General features: G+C 41.2%; 1 protein-coding gene across 2 annotated transcripts in view; it reads right to left on the bottom strand.

The window, feature by feature from the left end:
* Positions 1-1,279: 1,279 nt before the first annotated feature.
* NLK (nemo like kinase) overlaps positions 1,280-19,588 on the bottom strand; it is a 129,909-nt gene continuing 111,600 nt past the window's right edge. Inside the window, exons 8-11 of one of the 2 annotated variants that reach the window (XM_031967669.1) lie at positions 6,585-6,671; positions 5,225-5,423; positions 4,248-4,341; positions 1,280-2,944 (exon numbers count right to left, since the gene is read on the bottom strand). In XM_031967669.1, the coding sequence (XP_031823529.1) occupies positions 2,890-2,944; positions 4,248-4,341; positions 5,225-5,423; positions 6,585-6,671 (435 nt within the window). In that variant the 3' untranslated portion in view covers positions 1,280-2,889. Of the gene's footprint in view, positions 2,945-4,247; positions 4,342-5,224; positions 5,424-6,584; positions 6,672-16,535; positions 16,687-19,588 lie in introns of those variants that run through there. The other variant, XR_004234072.1, reaches the window with a different exon arrangement.

Raw genomic sequence — 19,588 nt, 5'->3', positions numbered from 1 at the left:
CAAATGAGACACTGAGAAAGGATCGCCTCATATCAAATCAATTCTCTGGAAACAACCAGCTCTGTGGGAGTCTAATGCCCCTCGAATCAACTCCTAGATGTAAACACATGCTCTCTCACAAGAATCCTTGTTTGCAGTCAGGATTAAGTGGGAAGGGGGCTTTAGGACCAGTTCATAACAAGAAGGGCTTGTGGTGCTGAAGGGAGTCCTCCTCGTGTGGCACTTCTGAGGACTTGGTTTAGGTGTTCAGATCCAGCTTCAGGAATTACTAGAAATGTATCTGTGGAAGGGCGAGCCACTTGGGTTTGAGCATCTAGGAAATAAATGGATCTCAACTTGTACGGCAGTGTGGGGCCCATAAATACCTTTGCTTTGTGGCATACTAGAGTGGAAAAGAATGGTTCATTAGATAAGCAGAGGCTTCATTTCTCATTAGCTCTAAGTGGTCTCCTCCCCCTCCCCTAGTCCTGTTGGTACCAAAATCTTGAGTATGAAAAACATGTTGGTTTAAGGGGAGTTGTATCAAGACATTGTGTGTAACGTGGAGTTGGTGAGGATGGATTGTAGGTAACAAGTGTCACGTGTTTTTCACAAATTTAAACTTCTATGTGAAACTGACTGTTAAAGCTCTTTTATACGGTGGTGCTTGGTTGTGACAAAGCTGTGTTGTGGACAAAGAAAGATGTCCATCTGTCTGAAGTGTGACCTGAGGGAAGTACTTGGGTTCATCTATATCTGTTATCAAAACAGAGAAAAACAGGATGATATTCCCTGATCACCAATCTTAGCCTAGTGTAAAGGGAAGAAGTATGCTGGGCTGAAAACCTGAGCTATAGGCTGGGGAGGGCCACTGTGCCTCAGCTTCCTTGTCTGTAAAATGAGCAGATTAGATAAGATAACCTCTGGGCTTAATATAGTCTTAAGTCTGTTAAGTCACTTTCTAATTAGTTTTATGTGGGAAAACTTGTATTGCCAAGGAAGAAGGTCTCAAAATGCTTTTCAGGTAGATTCGTAACTAACTGGAAAGAAAGGGAAGTAAATCAAACTGGGCCCCTGCTTTTTCACACGTCACATTTAATGTTTTCACCACCGTACTTCAAGTCTACATTGTACAAAGTGACCAGCAAGTGTGCCACGTTAACTGACCAACCTCTGAGATTGTACCTTTCAGACCAGTGTCTTCTAGGGCTCTTTTTGGAACTATATACGTCCAGTCGGGTTGATAATCGGGAGCCTCATTAAGAAGGAAGGAGAAAAAAAAAAAAAAAAACCAAAGATATCGCACCATCTTTGTTTGTTTAGTAGTTCAATGTTTGTCTCTTTCACAGCAATTAATTACTTCATTGAAGTTAAAACTTCCAAACATAACTTACTAAGAGTTTCCAGATTCAGCTTAAATCACTCAGAATGAAAATACTCTGCTAAATACAGATAACTTACAATAACTTTAACAGTTAAGTGTCCATAAAACACACACCAAGGTTTTTTCTTTCCCCAGACCAATTTTAAGACGATCCACGAGTATTTCTTGTACAGGTGAAAAACAGTCTTCAATGTTCTTGTCTTGTTTTATTATTATTTTTTTTTAAATATAAAAGTTGGGAGGGACATTCAAGTTTCAAGTCTCCACACTGAACTTAAAAAAAATAATCATCATCATCATCATCATCATCATCGTCATGTGGAGTAAACAAGCCAAGCTGTCTAGCTCCAGGAGGTAGAGGCCTTCAGTTGTGTTCATATATACATATGCACAGAAGAATTCAGTGTTCCAACAGAAAAGAAGTAGCCCAAAAGTCATAAGTTACTTACTACGGTGACATTTCAAGACTCCCACAGCTTTGCCTAAGGACACAAACACAATGAACATAATTCCCTATGGGCTGTTGTGGTTTTTTGTGGCATTTAAAAAAATTTTTGTTTTTGTCTTTTTAGATTTTTTCTTTTAAACTGTCCAGTGCAGGAAAAGTCTCACAAAATTCACAGACCTAAAATGTGCAAGCTAGTTTGTCGCTATACAGCAATGTTGGGGGTACTTTTGAAATAAACCCAGCAGTGGAGTTATTTACATACATGAAAGATGCATGCTTGGGGGTCTTTTATGTAAGAAAGAGCAGAAAAACTTCTAATAAAAATAGATTAAATATATATATATTTATATTATATATATATATTTATATATATATATATATATATACTGGGTAAGGAAAACAGAAGTTTAGTCTTGTCTAGTCACAAACTCATTCTTCTCTACCCACAACATTTGATTTTTGAGAACAGCACACGTCACCATCACGGCTCTAAGGAGAAGCTATTTATAGGATTTTGATCATCAGGTGGCATGCCCCTCCCCCTCCCTAACCCTCCCTTCCCAAACTGGTGTGGCCACAGTCAGGTGCCAGTTGATGTGGCTTCATGATTGGTCGCAGTCAAGTTCACTGGATTTCTTAGTTTTAGAAAACCCCAAATCTTCAGGAATGGCTCAAATATAAAAATGTATATGACTGTCCTTTTTGTGTGTACAATCTCACTTCAATTAAAAAAATAAAAACAAAAATAAAAACAAAAAACAACACAGAACCAAAACAACTGTCCCAAATTTGGTTCGATTCTTGATTTGTTCTGAGGTGAGCCATAACAGCTGCACTAGAATTCATAAAACATGTGCAACTCTGGGTGAAATATTTTTCTTCTAAAAGCACAACCACTTTACAAGATTAAAAGTCTAGTAACATTTCTAAATATTATTCATATCATACAAGTAGTGGTTGTTAATTTAAAACTTCATTAGTAAAATTACAGTACAAGCATGATTAACCTCCAGAATTGCAAAGCCCAGGCTCCAGTGGAAAGCTACATCTTCAGTAGTACAGTAAGTCTCCTCCTAGGTCACTCCCAGACCAGAGGAGACGGCGGCATCTCAGATGGCTGGGCAACAGTGGAACTAAAGCAAAACAAAGTCGACATGATTAGCTGAGCGAGAAACAGCCCTGCAAATCTGGAAATATTCCCTTCTTCTGCCCTCCCCCTTAAAAGAAAAATACAAAACTTAAGAGACATTTCTGGTTTTCAATTTCTTCTTTTGATTATCCTTAAATTTACATTTCAAGAACCTAAGACTAATTGGAATGTTGAAGAAGGGCTACTAGGGCGTCTATGCTTATAAATCTAGAAAAGACACAACACTTCCTAGCTATGTGACCCTGAACAAGTCACTTAACCCCACTTACTTCAGGAAAAAAAGATCTGACCTCACAGTTCACATCTCAGACCTTGCAATGTTTCCTGGTTTGAATGGTCTGACCAAAGATGCAAGTGGGAGAGGATATTTTTTGCTTTCAAAGGCCAGAAAGGCAACAGAGACAATTCTGTGTGTAACTTATGTGTTAACTTGTTTCCTGACTTGAACTAGTATTTTTTCATGTGCATTCAAACACAGATCTCTTAAAGCAGAATGGATTTCTATCCTTATCCATAAATAAAAATAACAAGTTTGGGATTTTTTTCTTTTTTGGTTCAAAAAGACAAACAGGAAAAGACCACCTCTTCTATTTTAAAAGCTCTACTCAATAAATACAACAGGTGTATTTGGGACCAGTTTGAAGATGCTGGTGGGAAGAAATAGATGGAGTAAAATAAAAAGATAGGCAGTGGAAATGGGGAAGAGTCAAATTTATCAAGAGACCGCAAAAAAAGGAAAGGTAGAGAAGACTTGTCATAGTTTTTTGCTCAGTGAATCCACTTGGATTTTGGATTTCAAAATGTTATTTGAAGAGGACAGTTAGTGTGGCAGCCCAGTGAAAAGAAGTGTACTCCGAGTTACAGTTACTAGTAAGAAAAGTATGGAGAAGCTTTGTGTCCCAGATAATTAGTAGCTTAAAACTACAGTGTGTCTTTTGTGTGATATATGGAACTAAACAACGTTCAGCTGAAGTCACATCTGGCCTGAGATGGGAAGGTTCCCAATTTTAAAGAACCAGATGGTGTTATCTAAGAACCCTATGCTAAACTGAAATCAGGCTTGAAGGTGGAGGTGAAAGCTAAAACCAGAATTCTTTTTGTATTTATTTTGGTTTAAATGCAAAACTCTTAACAGAAACTTTTTGGTTACTCATTTAACAAAAAACAGCTCTTGCTCTGTATTCAAATTAAATAAGTCTGCTCAAATAACTTTGCATTGCAAAAAATATCTTTAATTCCAACTAAAAGCTTAGCTATCACTAGAAGAAAAAATGAGGACCACATACCTAATGAAGCTCTTAAAAGCAGCAGACTGAGGGTTGATGCAGAGAGGCACTCGGTTTCCTTTCTGCTGTTCCAAAATGAACTGATGAATAATTTCTGTGGAGCAAACACATATCACATCATCTCTGCCAGTTCACAGCAGCTTAGGATTCTTGGCTATAGCCAAGCCAACACCAAAATGATGCTTCTTACAGCTTCAGTGGGAGCAGCTGCCAGTCATTTAAGAGGGAGAACCCAGCTGTCTCCCTGGGACCCATATGATAGAAGCACAGAGCCTAGAAACTCCAGCAAAAAGGGAGGTGAGCCGTTTATAAAGCCGTTAAGAGGAAACTAAAAGGAGATGTCTTGTGGGTAGACTCTTGTGCCTTTGAATATCATTTTAAAGATCCAGCCAGTATGAGGCTGCAGGTCAAATCCCCATTACCCCAGTGCATCTGGATTTTGCCATTTTTGCTGCATCCCTAATTGTTCCAAGCATACCTTCACGTTTAAAAATCTATATGGTTTGCAATCCATTTATCTTGATGGCTGCCCCTTTTAGCAAAAATCAGATCAATATTACTGGTGGTTGACCCACCCTTCCCCCCTCAAAAATTAGGAAATTTATGTGGAGGATTATATTGGAAATCTCTACTCTCTTCACACTGTCCAGCCATGTCATGAATAATTTTAACAAATTTCTATTGTGTTTTTCATGTGGTTAAATCTGGTAGCTAAAGTAGTCAACGGGATTTGTCCACTCCATTCAACTGAATGGGCCAAGATTTTACTCGGATGACTTAAACCACTTCCACAGGAAGTCATCCCTGAAAATGAGTGTCTCCCTCACATCTCCAGACAATTTGTTGCACCCTGGAAATCCTCAGTTAATCTCTATACCTTTCATGGCATAAAACATTTCTTGGCTCGGGCAAAGCTGCAAGAGGGAGTGGGGCCTGGCCCTCACATTGCTACAGAACAGAATGTCAAGGACACTCACCTTTTACCTGCCGAACAGAACTGAGATTCTTCTCAAAAGTGTCATCAAATTTGGGATTGGTGACAGGTTCAAAGTCACTGGTGTAAACTCTTCCAGTGGAGGTGGAAAAACAACATTTACACATACAGGTGTGGTATCGCAGCCGCCCTTCATCTAGGTAGGGGTGGGCTAAGGCGTCCTTAGCGGATATTCTTTTGGACTGAAATCAAATTGGGAGAGAGAGAGACGCTGAGAGGAGCCCCTGGCTACGCAGATGCCTTAAAGCCTTTTTTTGGAATCATATATTCCATTGGAAAAAGTAAAACTTGAAACTGACAAATGAAGAGCATACCACTAGGGGGAGCCCGTGACCTGGAATTCTCAGAAGCCCGGCCAGCTCACTGGCATCTCCGGGACTACTTTGAACTCATTCTCAGGATGTGAAAAATCTCTTCTTACTGCCAGACTTGCCAAAAGTTGTGATCCTTTGGATTGGTAATAGAATGCTTTTAAAGGCAGGAGAACTTTCACTTTAAATAATAGGCTGCCATTCCCCAACTATATCCCACCATCTGGAATTAAGGTGGCCAGGATGGTGGGAGGAAGACTTTTTAAGGAATGTTTTGATACCTCAAGAGCCCAAAGCAGTCCCAGAACCTGAAGGTTTCTGGAAGGCTTTTAGTTATGATGTAATGCCCTTTCTTGGCCATTTCATTAGCTCCATCACAATGTAGGCATTCTGAAGAAGTTAAAAAGTCTACATTTCTGGCTTTATGCCATCTTGAGATGGAAAAAGTCAAAACTCTAATGACCAAACTCCACAATATTAAACATAACACCAGTATACCAAGGGAAAAGGTGACCTCCTTGTCTATAATCCAGGGTTCACAATGGGGAAGAGATGCCTTATAAACATTTCAGACCAAGTAAATTACAAACTACAAGTACTGGTTGTGTATTTAAGATAAAAGACAAGTCTAGAAATGGCATTTATGAAGCCACTATCCTAACATCAGAGAAATCAAACAGCTATTCTATGCAACAGGAAGGGCAGACCTTTTCAAATAACCTTTCTTACTTCTATACCTAATTAAATTTTAGATGGTGTCAGACATCCTGTTATGCTTACTGAGAGGGACAAGAGAGGTAACATAATGCCATAGCTCTTTACCGCTAGTCCTTAGAAGTGAGCTTTTAAAAGACTAGCACCATTGTTAAAAACCAAATGTTTGTATGGTCAGTGGGCATAATGTCCACTGGGCTGGAAACAGATGCTTCAAAAAAGATAATCCACACGGCTCTCTCAGCCAGACTTGGGATGTGTCTTTTAAAAGATAATTTTTAAAAATATTAAATAAAAAAAATACAAAACGCCACTTACTGGATCAAAGACCAACATCCTGCAAAGGAGATGAACAGCTTCATGTGTTGCTTGGCTAGACAGTGTATATAGTACAGGAAGAGATGGCTAAGAAAGAGAAGAATGTCAAGTATGTAAGCAGGTCATTGTTTGAGTATCTACAGAGTAAAATCAATTTCTGACAAGATAAACACCTACTTCAAAAGACACTGGCCTTTTCCCCCATTAACTAAGATTTCAAAGCCAAACAATTGTTACTCACTTCAGGGAGGGCATTTTAAATTTAAGTGATTACTCAGGGTAGGCCAGAACACAAAAGCCACCCTAAACCCACTTGCTATTCTGTAAATACTGCTCACAGTTCTAAGTTCTTTTAAAGGCTGCTGCAAAGAAAGCTAAGCACGTTTAGGGAAGGGAAAGTATTTTTTAAAATAAGACAATATATACAAAGTAAACAATTGAACGACATGTCATATGATCCCAGAGTTTCTAAAAGTGCTACCTAAAATCACACATACCTGCAAAACAAATTTCCAAGTTTGTTGACTAAATTTCCTTAACTCTTTCCGGATCATCTACAGTCTTACAACTAGAGACCTCATTCATCTACTCCAAGCCTTAAGATATCTATACAAATCCCTTCTGTGACATCTAACAAGCGACTAACAAATATCTTGATTTCTGCTTAAATACTTTTTGTGATGAGGAACTCCCTGTGCCTCATGAGGCAGCCCATTCCTCACTACTTAGACTTAGTTCTTATTTTGAAGAGCAAGCTATTTCGTGACGGCTTCTATCAACTCAACTTAATTCGGCTTTCTTGAGACTAAGTCTAATCCATCTTCTGCCTGACAACTCGCCATATATTAGGACCTTTCTTCTTCAGGCTAAATACTCATTACTTCATTCTTTAAATCTCGTGGTTTTGAGTTCTCTAATCATCCTGGTCACCTTACCCTGGACATGTTCCATTCAGTCAATGTACCTACAGAAGAAGGCCCAGTGCTCAGCACTGAATGGAATCCTCCAGATGCAACCCCCGGACAGCAGAGGAGAAAAGTGGCCCCATTATCCCAAATTCTCTCAATCTAGTCTAAGAATGGATTAACTTTTTTGACCACGTCTTCCACTCTGAGGTTCCAGTGAAGTAAAATGCCGAAATCCTTTTCACAGGAACGGCTATCTTCCCGTACTTAGGCAATTATCTTTGGATCTTGGTGCAGAAGTTTGCTTCTTCCCTCAACAGGCCTTAATGAAGATCCCAAATGACCATCACGCCACAGAAATCTGGCCCATGGCTAAGCAGCCTGGAAGTTGGCAGCTTCTTTGCATCATGCCCCATGATCACAGAAACTAGAGAAACCACAAAACCATTTCTTTCAGCCTGTTTAGCATAATGCTCTGAGTATCACCATTGTGGTTCCTTTGCTTCAACCTTTACTAATTCACTTTTATTAGTGGGGAGGGAGGAGGGAGAAGACCAGGAGGAAAGATAAAATTTTTTTGGCATCTTTTCTCCTAATGGCTTAATAAAAAAAGCATAACCTTGAAGAAGGAGCTCTCCCTTCCCTTCAAGCCCTTCTAAATTTTCTGCCAAATGTGATCTCACTTGATTTATGTGCTATTTAAAAAAAAATAAAATAAGCCCCTCAGCTGTTTCCATTGGCTTGTAAAATTGGCTCTGGCCCACGGACAAAGTGACAATTCAAAGGACAACACAGTCAAACTTGTTCTTAAAGAGAAGTTGATGTCTGGATCAGTGATCCCCTCTTCTCTGTTCTGGAAACTGAAAGCTGGGTATGGCCCCTAGACTGAACCCTTTACAACCTGGTCTTTTTCTGTATTGATAGATACTTAACCCCCACTATTTCTTCAGGGACTTATATTACTAAGCATCGCTTCATTTTATACTGCCACGGGTAGTCCTGGTTTGTGAGTTGCTTCAAGCCTAATTCTAGTGTCCCAAAGAGCAGAAAGTCACACATCTTAAGAGGGATGGGGAAAGAGGGAGATCCATTACCCTGCCTAACACTACCAGGACCCTAAGGACTTTTCCTTAATTGAATTCAAATAATAACAGATTCCAACCAAGAAGACATGTTAGGCTCAAGAAATCTTTTTTTTTTTTTTTTTTTTTTTTTAGTAGTTTTCCTTTAACAGGTATGTGAAGCCTGGTAATTAATTCCATGCATTCTTCCCTCCCTCCCCCCACCCCCTTAAAGGATGTATTATTGTACTGTTGGTTTTAAAGGAAGTAATCCTACTGTAAAACTAAGATTGTATTTCCCTTTCAGGATTTTTTTGTATATTTCAGTGACAGACCCAAAGATTTCATCAGTTCAGAGACTTGTATTTGATATAGATCTCATACCCTCTATAACTTAGTAGACAGACAGCCTTGGAGAGTTGCTGTGTCTAAAAAAATAAAAAATCAAAACTGGCTACTCGGTGACCATAATGGTACTACCATACTTGGCTGGACCACTGTGACTGCATTCTGGGACTTAGTCAGCTGCTAGGCCTCTGCTCAGAGCTGGCCCAATTTTGTGCCTGACCACGAGTTCCATTTGCATAGGCTTCAAAAACCCAAGGTGTACATCAGTAAGATATGAGAGGACTGGTCTTTCCCTCCTTTGGCCTTCAAGGGGACCGGAGGAGCCCAGGCTAGGGTTTAGTCCTTGGGGGTTTTAGCGACTCTCTTATGTTAGTTGATAAAAGTAGAGGGCTACAAACCAGGGAGCAAAGAAAAGAAGAGCATCTGAAGTCACCTACATGAGACAATAACTGCACAAGAATGGTAAATAGATTTGCAGTGAAATTTGTAAAATATATATTTGATATTTTTTTCTCAATCACATGGATAAACTGCAGTGAAATTCTGAAGTTTTGGTTTTATATAAGGAACAGCTTCCCAATTCTTAAAGCAACACAACAAAGGAATGGCATGTCTGATAAAAGTCCCGAGTTCCTCATCACTGGACATGGGTTCGAGTGGAGCTGTGCACCATCCTGGCCTTCACTGAGTTCACTCACTAGTGAAGGAAGAAGATACAAAAGGGCTTTATCTTCCAGCCAGAGGAAAAGTCTCAGCTTGGCAATTTACTAGTTTTTTGAGTTTCAGCAAATCAGTTAAATTTCTTTTTTCTTTTTTTTTGCTGAGGCAATCAGGGTTAAATGACTTGCCCAGGATCACACACCCAGGAAATGTTAAGTGTCTGAGGCCAGATTTGAACTTAGGTTCTCTGACTTCAGAACTGGTGCTCTATCTACTACACCAACTAGCTGCTCCTTAAATTTCACCTTCTTTACTGTAAAATGGGCTCATGAATATCTGTGCTCCCTCTCTTGGGCCACTGTTATAAATGTTTAATGCCAGTGGACACAAAGACAAACTTATGTTTTCTTATTCACTTTGTTCTTATTTGCTAGTCTAATTTTACCCTTTATTAGCCTATTAGCTCGATCCTAGGATTTCTCCTGAGCACAAAAAAGTAACTCTAATCGGTGCACAGAAAACGAAGTTGGTTGTGTACTTGATCTTCACTAATGAGAACAGCTCTTGTAACTCAGCCTGGGTCAGACATGTTTGGATAATTCCTTCTTTCCTGCTTCTAACTGTGTAGTAAAACAGACACATAGAAAAGATGACTCAATTCATTTATGTCATATCCTCCCCAGAAAGACAAATGTTAATAAATTTAGTCCCTAGTCACTGGATCCATAGGAGAGAAGCTGCCCTGGAATTGGAGGGATTTCAAATTCCATTTTTTTCCTTTCCCCTACACTCACTGTCACCCCTGAAGTTGGTCTGGGCCCTCGAAAACAGGCCGTGCGAAATGTGAAGCAAAGGACAGTGACAATTCTCACAGGATGTGCCAGAACCAATCTCTTTTAAGACAAATTGGGAATCTATGAGATTCTCTCAAACCTCTGGATTGAAAATAAGTGACCTTCCTCCCAATATTTACACACCATGACTTGTTTTCTCTTTAAAACATTTCCAGCCCATCTGTTTGATTCCCAGGCCAATCTATAAGCTAGTCAGGAACACAGGAGGGTGTGGGTGCACATAAGTCATGAGGACAGGATGTCCCGTTAATGATTGTGATGAATTGTGAGATGTGAGAAGAATACACTAGATGACTGGCTCGGTCATCACAGGCCATCTTTGAGATCCTGGCCACCTTAGCGGAGCTTGGCTTGTCGTGCTGATAGAGAAACATCTCTCTGGCCACAGCCAATGGCCTCACTCTCAGAGACCTTTCTGTAGCCTGTGACCTTGCGAACGCCCTCTTCCTTCAATGTGCCCTCTTCCCTGAGTTTTCTTGATTTCTCTCAATATGTACTCTCCCTTTGCTAGCATTCCAGCATCTGTTTCTATGCCTCTCTCTCTGTAGAGATGTAGATGGGGCAGCTAGGTGGTGTGATGGATAGAGTTCACTGTTTGTCTCAGTTTCCTCATCTGTCAGATGAGCTGGAGAAGGCAATGGCCAACCAGGAATACCCCAGATGGGGTCATGAAGGCTCTGACATGAGTGAAACGAAGGTCGTCACCACTAGGGCCTGCCCGGGGCTCTCTTCGATGTCAGCCGCTCCCATGAATTTAATCCCACTCTCTTTGCTGGTGACTCTGACCTGCTCTTCCTGGCCTGGCCTCTTGGCTGACCTGCCATTTTGCTTCTCCAACTGCCCTTCGGACGTTTGAACCGAATGTCCAAGAGACGTCTTAAATTCAACATGTCCAAAGCTGAACCGATTCTCTTCCCCCTCCCCCGTCCCCAAGCTCCAACCCAGGAGTCACGGGTCTCTCCACCACATCCAAGCTGTTGCCAAGGCCTGTCCATGTCACCTCTGCAGCATCTCCTGTGACGCTCCCTACCCTAGTGCAGAGCCCTGGTCTCCTCACAGCTGGATCACTGTAACCACGTGTGCTGGGGCTGCCTTGTCTCTTTTTCTCTCCAGTACATTCTCTTTTCACCACCAAAGTGATTTTCCTATAACTCAGGACCAATCATGTCATCTTTCCCCTGTTCAACAAACTCCAAGGGATCTCCATAACCTCCAAGATAAAAGTACAAAACGTTCTATTTGACATTCAAAGCCCTTCATAACCCAGTCTTCTTATCCCTTATTTCCCAACAATACTCTGCCATCCAGTGACCCTGGCCTCCCGACTATACCACAAACAAGACCTTTCATGTCCAATATGGGCATTCTCTCAGGCCGTCCCTCTTGCCACAGATCACCTTCCTTGCCCCTCTTCAACTACTGATCTCCCTGGCTTCCTTTAAATTTCACTGGAAGCCTTCCTCAAGCCCACTTAATTTTAGTGCCTTCCCTCCATTAATTACTTCCTATTTATCCAGCATATAGTTTGTTTTGCATATTTATCCAGCATATAGTTTGTTTTGCATATATCTTTTTGCATGTTGTCTCCCCAATTAGACTGTAAGCTCCTTGAGGGCAATGACTGCTTTGTTTTGTTTTTTGCTTTTTTTTTTTTTTATGAGAAGGGAGAGACACAGAGAAGAGAAGGAAGAGAGAGATACACAGACAAAGACACACACACACACACACACACAGACTTGAGACTGGGTTTGAAGTCAGGAAGCCCTTGGTCTAAACTGTGTCTCAGGCCGATTACTTGTAAAAGGAGAATCGTTCTCCAGTGGAAAGTAGTTTTCTCACACCATCTTCAGATATCCATGTTTTACAAAGCATTCATGAATCTACATAGTCAAGATAGATATCCTTATTCCATTTAGAAATTCAAAATCAATATATTAAATAAAATGTAACTTGTATCCCTAAGAGCTCAGATAAACCTAAGTTAACTTTAAGAGTTTTAAAAGTTCATCTTTTCAGCTTTGTTGTTGCGGTTGCTGTTGTTTTTGCTTTTCTAACTGCACATATAAGTCACCCATAATCTGACCTTTTTTTCCTCAAAAAGCACATGAACATGCTGTACTGGTTATCTGATACTTACGTATAGTGACAGATAAAACATACCCAAAATTCAGAATATATGAAATGGCTGAGGACTAAAAATCCTTTTACACAGGACTGTTCTCCAATTTTTTGTTATTTCAAAGAGCTCCTGGAAATTTTATGACCATATCAGGTCACACAAAATATAGCCATTTAATTATTCTCTGTTGGCCATACAATTTTATACAGATTTTCCAGGTGAAACTCCTATTTATTCACTAGTTTCTAGGAAAACCCGAGTAACAGCAGGTGGCACCTGTACCAAATACCAATGACCAATTGCTGGCTTTTGGTTATGTAATGAGAGTGTAGGGGATTCAAAAATCCAGGTGTTTTTCCTACTAAACCCTTACTTCCAGGATAGAAAGCTAGGTTGGAATCAGATTATGAGTGATCTCTGTTGCCTTGTTTGTCAGTAATATAGTCACTCACTGTTTCAGACAATGGAGTGTCATAGATCAGGGGATCAGCAAGATGTTTTTTTTTTTTTGGCTGAGGCGAATGAGGTTAAGTGACTTGCCCAGGGTCACACAGCCAGGAAGTGTTAAGTGTCTGAGGCCAAATTTGAACTCAGGTCCTTCTGACTTCAGGGCTGGTGCTCTATCCACCTGATTGCCCCCAGAAAGATTATTTTAGCTTTTGCATGAAGACTGATTCCTGAAGGTAGAATGGAGGCAGGAAGACCACTGTAGAGGCCCTGAAGTAGAGTAATGGTAGTATATCAGTGGGGATGAGGAGAAAGATTAGATGGAAAGACTACAAAAGGAGAATCAACATAATTTAAACTGACTGGGTGAAAAGGTGCCAATAATGAGCTTAGATGATTAGAGAAATGATGGAAGGAGGGGCAGGTTTTAGGGGAAATAAGGACATGCTGAGTGTGAGAGAATTAGAGAGTTTAGGGGAAAGACTGTGGCTACGCTAACAGATTTGAGAATCATTTGCAAAAAAGCAATAATTGAAATCAAGGGAAAAGACATTACTAAGGGAGAGAATCTCGGGGACAAAGTCTAGGGACGTAACCCTCAGAGAAGAGGAGAAAAAAGATGGTGGGTGAACCACAAGTATAGATAGATGGAAGGGTGGCAGATCAAATGCTACCAAAAGAAAATTGGCCATTGGAACCGGCAATTAATTGCTGATGACCTCTTGGGCACTGGTGACTTCTGAAAGAGCAGTTTTAAGTCTGATGTGGAGGTTTGAAATCACGCTGCACAGCTGAAGAACTGGCTGAGTTATAACCCAGAAGGAAGGGAGAGCCGACAGCAGAGGGCCGAGTTCCACACTATCTGTGGCCCTCTACAGCCGACTAATCTTTTTATAAGTTTCAACATGAAGAGAAAGAAGAAATGTTGGCTAATAGTGAGGGAGGAGTAGGTTTGGGGAAAGGTTTGTTTGAGGATGGATGAAGCTTGTGTGCGTCAGCGGGTAGAATAAGAGAACTTAGGCTGATGCTTTTTCCAAAGGCTGGATGTCGGGGCATTCAAACTCAGCAGAGGATAATTAGGAAGATTACTCAAACTACGTGATGAGAAAAAAAAAAGTTTGTAGGTGGGAGGGGAAAACTGATGACTGAAGCATGGTCAGTGGGATGAAACAAACCAGAATAATGGGAGATTTCTTCAGGGAGTGCAAGTTGTGGTGGGTGGAGTTCACTATTAAACACCTGCTTTTTTGGTAGGCGACTAAGGGCTTTCCAGGTAGCCCCATCTCAATAGAGGGAAGCTTGTTTTATTGTCCTGAGGAGGACTCTATTAGAATTAGACTCTTGTCTCTTTTATCCTAAAAATCCTAATTTGTAGGGTAGATAAGAAATCCTGCTGAGTGGAAGAGAAAGAGAACAAGGGGTGTAGCCTCTTAAGGTCATCTCCTGGGAGGCACTATGGAAGATTAGTAATGGGGCATTGTTTCCTTTTCTGGTGGATATGAACTAGAAGTGCTGTTAAACAGCTAATTCTTAAGTCTAGTTTTCTAGCCTAGAATTCCTTTGGCTAATGAAGTAATTACATTTCTTTTGCTGGAATATAGAATTCAAGATAGATGAATTTCAAATTCATCCATATCCTGTATAAGTATGCCGTAAGAATACAAAAGTAATAGGTGAAAAGTCACACCATCAAGCTAGTGATGCAGAACAAAGACTGATGAACAAGGCTCAAGAGTTCAAGCTGCAGTTTGTAGCTAACTAGTTTAATGAATCTGGGAATAAAGTAGGGGCTATTTTGGGAGAGACTATTAGATGGATGAGTTGTATGGGATTAACTGTTGTACTTGATCTTTCAACCACAGGGATTCTCTTGGAGAGCAGGATTTTTTTCAGTGTGGGCATTCTAATTCTTCCTGAGACATGCTGATAGGGTGGCCTGGGCTATTTGGAATATGAAGCAGTCAATGGACTATGGACTTGAATACAAGGTGTACCCTGATAGAATATAACTGGGATGAAATCTACAATTCAGTGAAAAAAGGGTCTTTGGAGTAGAGGACCAAGAGATGTCCTCATACAACACTTGGGGGAGGAGTGAAGGGCACTGATGTTGGTGATGAGGAGAGATACAGTGCTGGGGGGATCTGTTTAAGGGTACCTTGAGGTTTCCCCCTCTGACGGCACAAAACTTAAGCTTTGTCACACTGCACACAGAGTGATCACGGTCCATGGGAGTTAACAGGAATTAAAAGAGGCCTTCAGGATTCCTGGCATGACGCTCACTTTAGACACACAATTTATGATAGGGCTTCGTGTGCAAACACATCTTCTAGGATTCACAGCCACTAGAAATCCTTGGTCTCTTGCAGGATCTTAGATGGATCAGATTGGGCAAATGGCAGATTATCAAAGCACAAGTGCAAGACCTGGGTGAGATGTCCTTCTCACCACCGTACAAACACGAAGAACTTAGCCCAACATGCATGCAGGAAGCTGATAATCAGGAGGCTCATTCAGAAGATCTATGACTTAGGGCTACAGGAACCACAGAGATGATCTAGATTGTTTGGGTTTGTGGAGAAGACTCTTGGCCATAGTTTCATTAGTCAGAGAATTGCATCTTTAAAATCCCAAATTTATTTGGAAAAACAACCAAGCACATACTGGAGAGAACAGAAGGGGATAAAGGTCCTAGGCAGCTGGAAAAGTGCCCTGAGGTTATACCCTGAGGTGTCTGCTCCTCTTGAGCAGAGGAGCTGTGCTAGAGTCATACCCTCTAGGACACATCCCACATCAGTTGGTTAATACAAGCTGCCAGGTGACCCCAGGACTTGTCTGATGAATTGGGGGGGGGGCATTGGTTAGGGTACAGGGGTTCTGCTTAATGAGTCAGTACTGGCCTTGGTAAAATGAGGTGGAGGGTGATGATAAAGACAAGGACATCTATATGGAGGTTAAGGGCCCAGACAAGATAAAATGAGAAGGAACTTCTTTAATAAAGCTGGTAGAGGAGATTTTAACCAGTTAGGAACCAAAGAAACAAAAGACAGATGGTCAGTTGATAAGGTTGAGGTCAGAAGCAATGGCCAAGAGTTCTCCAAATGAATTTTATAATTATTCTATTAAGTTCTATGAACTTAACTTCTCCCTTGGAAATCTGATTGCTATAGAATTAAAAGTGCAAATTAACTTTGGCTGTATTGTTATTTTTGTTATGCTGACACAGCCTGGCCAGGAATTTTTTGAATATTCTAGTTATTTAAGTTGTTCTCTATTTCTTTAAGAAGCATTTTGTAAATCTAATCTTCCACGTGTTCTGGTAGATCAATACCTATGTGTTTTATGCAGCCAGGATTTCTCAATAAATAGAAGGAAAAGTTGTATCATACAGGCTTCCAATGAAGGGTACCTTTTAAAGGATGTTCAGAGTTTTCAGAGCAACCATGCTTCAGAAAAAAATGAGTCATGGGTGGGAGAAGGGTCACCTGCCCCAACCTTAACGGTTCTCAGATCTATGAGGTGGGGTTGGATTTCTTTGAAGCATCATCTTTATCTACCTTGTCCTAGGAATCTTCTGAGAGTTGCATGAGGAGCTCTACCAGGGGCCTCTCCTGAGTCCTTGTAGCCTTCATCACCAGTCTTAGGCCCAGGAGTGGAGTTACAGGGTATTGGTCTCAGGGTCCTGACAGGGTCATACTCCAAGGAAGCCTGGGATTCAAAGGAGTAATTGGAGCAGTCAAGGCTGGGGGGGAGGGGATGCAATCAGCCCTACAAGAGAGATCAGCCTTTCCTGATAGCTGCAGAGTCCTCAACAGCTCTTGGCAGGGGGCGGGGGAGGGCTGTGTGTGTGGAGAAACAGATCACCAAATGGTAATGTGAGTAAAAGCGGCAGGATCTGAGAGTCCAAACCAAAGTGGGAGTCCTCAACCCTGAAGGCTAAATCCTGGTCAGATGGCAAAAGAAGGCTGAGAGAGGATCAAGGAGACTCAAGGCACTGTTGGACAAAGGCGAGGATCCCCAAGAGCATTGTTTCAAAAGGTGCCGGCAGCTCTCGGAGTGCAGCCCCACCTCCCTCAACCCCCAACCTGAAGGGGGAACATCATCACCTGAGGCTGGGCTAAATGTCACAGTGAATGACCTGACAAAGTGTTCTGGCTGCACTGGGATCGACAAACAGACCATGCGCACATGCACGCACACTTTGTCTCTCACCCAGTTTTTAGGATAAATAGAGCAATTCCCAGCCTGCTCCCCAGGCAGCTGCTAATAAGCTGTATGGGGTGGCATGATCTCTGACTGCGGGCTGTCACACTCCAGCAAGCTCTGCTGTCATTACAGCATGGGAGTGAAGATCAACTTTCTATAAGAGCTGAATGTTTACAGAGAAAAATTTGGGTCAATTTACAGTCTCTGTAAATATGACTATAAATCCTTTCCAGCTGGATCAACCATAATTCCAGGTTTGGGGCCTTAGGTAAGAGCCTATGTGCCATGTTCCTTCTAGATAAGACAGTTCTGAGAACACAAGGTGCTGGGGAGTGTAGTCTAAGGTCTAGCCTGTAGGAGGTAGGGGTTGGAAGGCAGGGACCCTTCCCTCTAGGCACAATGGGAGGCCCAACTCCAATCAACAAGGGGCTCACACAGAGTCGCTTGTTAAGGTGCCATTGAAGTTGTATTCTCCCACATTTCACTTGATGCCCTCAAGTCGCATTTCAGAGCCATTCTGCTATCAGTGGGAAGGAACCTTCTCAGGAAGAAGTCTGCCTGTGTGAGAGGATCAATGAGCTGGAAACGCAGTAACAGCGTTACCCCCAGAGATGGCAGGAGGGCATCTTGGTGTCTGATGCTCATCAGTCTCCACTCTCAGCTCCCTTTCTGCTGGGCAAGATTTACTGGCCCCACAGTCTTGTGAGAGAGAAATGATTTCCCTGCTTCTGAGAGGAGCTCACTAAGTGAATTCTCTGATCTCACTAAAGAGCATTTTCTGATCACCCTTTGCTGATGTAGAATTGTACCAGAGATTTGCCACGATATTGTAAACATGTTATATGTCTTCAAAACGGTTTTAGTGGTTCTGAAGTAATCAAATAGCATAAAAAGTGGCAATGGTGGGAGCACAGCTTGTGACACAAACCTAAACAGCTCAAACTTGTGTTTATGGGCTCTCAATGGTTTTCAAAGATAACACAACTTTATTATCCTGTATTTCTTGAAAAATCTTTCTTGGGAATGAAAAGGTATGAGCTATAAAATCTAAGACTTTAGACTGTCATATTACCTTCTTGGGGGAAGAAAAGGCAAAAAAGGACATTCCATAATCCATTTTACTTAGTTAAGCCGATTTATGTGTCCCAGAATACCTTGGTGTTTTACATAAGATACTGATGAATTGGAATTTTAGAAACGTGCCCTTATTGTTTGGTTACATACTTAAAGTTAAGCATTTTTATCTGGTACCAGCTTTGGTGCTCTGATCTGTACAAAGATCAAACATGTGACATCGTTGCTGGTGAGGGTTTTTTTTTTTTTTTTTTTACCAAGGACGTTGAACAGTTTCCTATTTTCCCGAATCTGGGTTAAAAACAACTATGTCTTGGAGCATTAATAAAAGTATAAGAGGGAACAGCCTGGCAAAGACAAGGTTTTTCTGTGTACCTGAATCTCATTGCAGGGGCAGAATTCAGCTTGTTGTTTTTGATCATTAACAAGGGGCCACAGCCAATGCCCATCCACACTAAGACCAACAACAGGCATCTTCCTGGCTTAATCCTGTCTTTTTTCAAGCCCAAATTGTGACTACCACAAGGGTTATGTCTCAAGCTTTTGCAGTTCTGAAAAATTCTCTGATATTTTGATCCACAGATGATTAGGAAAGCACTTGTGGGATAAAGAAAAAGAGCCCGTTTGTATTGGGCTTGGTCAGCAGCAAATCCTAAGGGTCAGTGTGAATGTGTGGCTAGCCCTCATTTTCTAGTAGTGCACCCCTGGTTCTGGATTAATACACAAAGAGCTTTGGGACATGTGAAAAGGAAGTAACTGATGCCCACCTTGGGCTGCTCATCCTTTGTTTTCAAAGAAGACCAATGACATCATGAGGGATGCCTTAACCTGTGCATGAATTGAATTTATGACACAATCAAAGGGCAAAACTGGAAAAAAATTTGGCCTGGAATTCTGGTTCTTTGTACTTGGACATAATGCTTTGCAGCCTGGGACTCACCTTAGTTATCCTTTGCTGGTCACACTAATAAAATGGCAGAAAACTGAATTACAAAGATAAATCACAGAATTTCCAAGACAGAAGTGACCTTACATGTCATTTAATATAAAAAAAAAAAAAGATGGAAATAGAGGCTCAGCGAAGGGGAGTAATTTACTTATCTTCACATGACTAAGGGCTGATAAACAGCCCTGGACATTTTGAGAGATACTTCTAAGAATAAGATCTCTAAGTGAAAAGGTTGGAAAAGTCTATCGAAAAGGAGGAAGTCCTCTTTAGAACTGAGTGTGGAAGGAAGACACTTTTGTTTAAAGAGACAATTTCCACCACAAAACAAAACCATCGAGTTATCAGGGACCAATCTATAGTCAAGGTCTGCACAGCATGACA

This window comes from Sarcophilus harrisii, chromosome 4, assembly GCF_902635505.1.
Source record: "Sarcophilus harrisii chromosome 4, mSarHar1.11, whole genome shotgun sequence".
Classification (NCBI taxonomy): Eukaryota; Metazoa; Chordata; class Mammalia; order Dasyuromorphia; family Dasyuridae; genus Sarcophilus; species Sarcophilus harrisii.
This window is presented reverse-complemented; position numbering and strand designations above follow the sequence as displayed.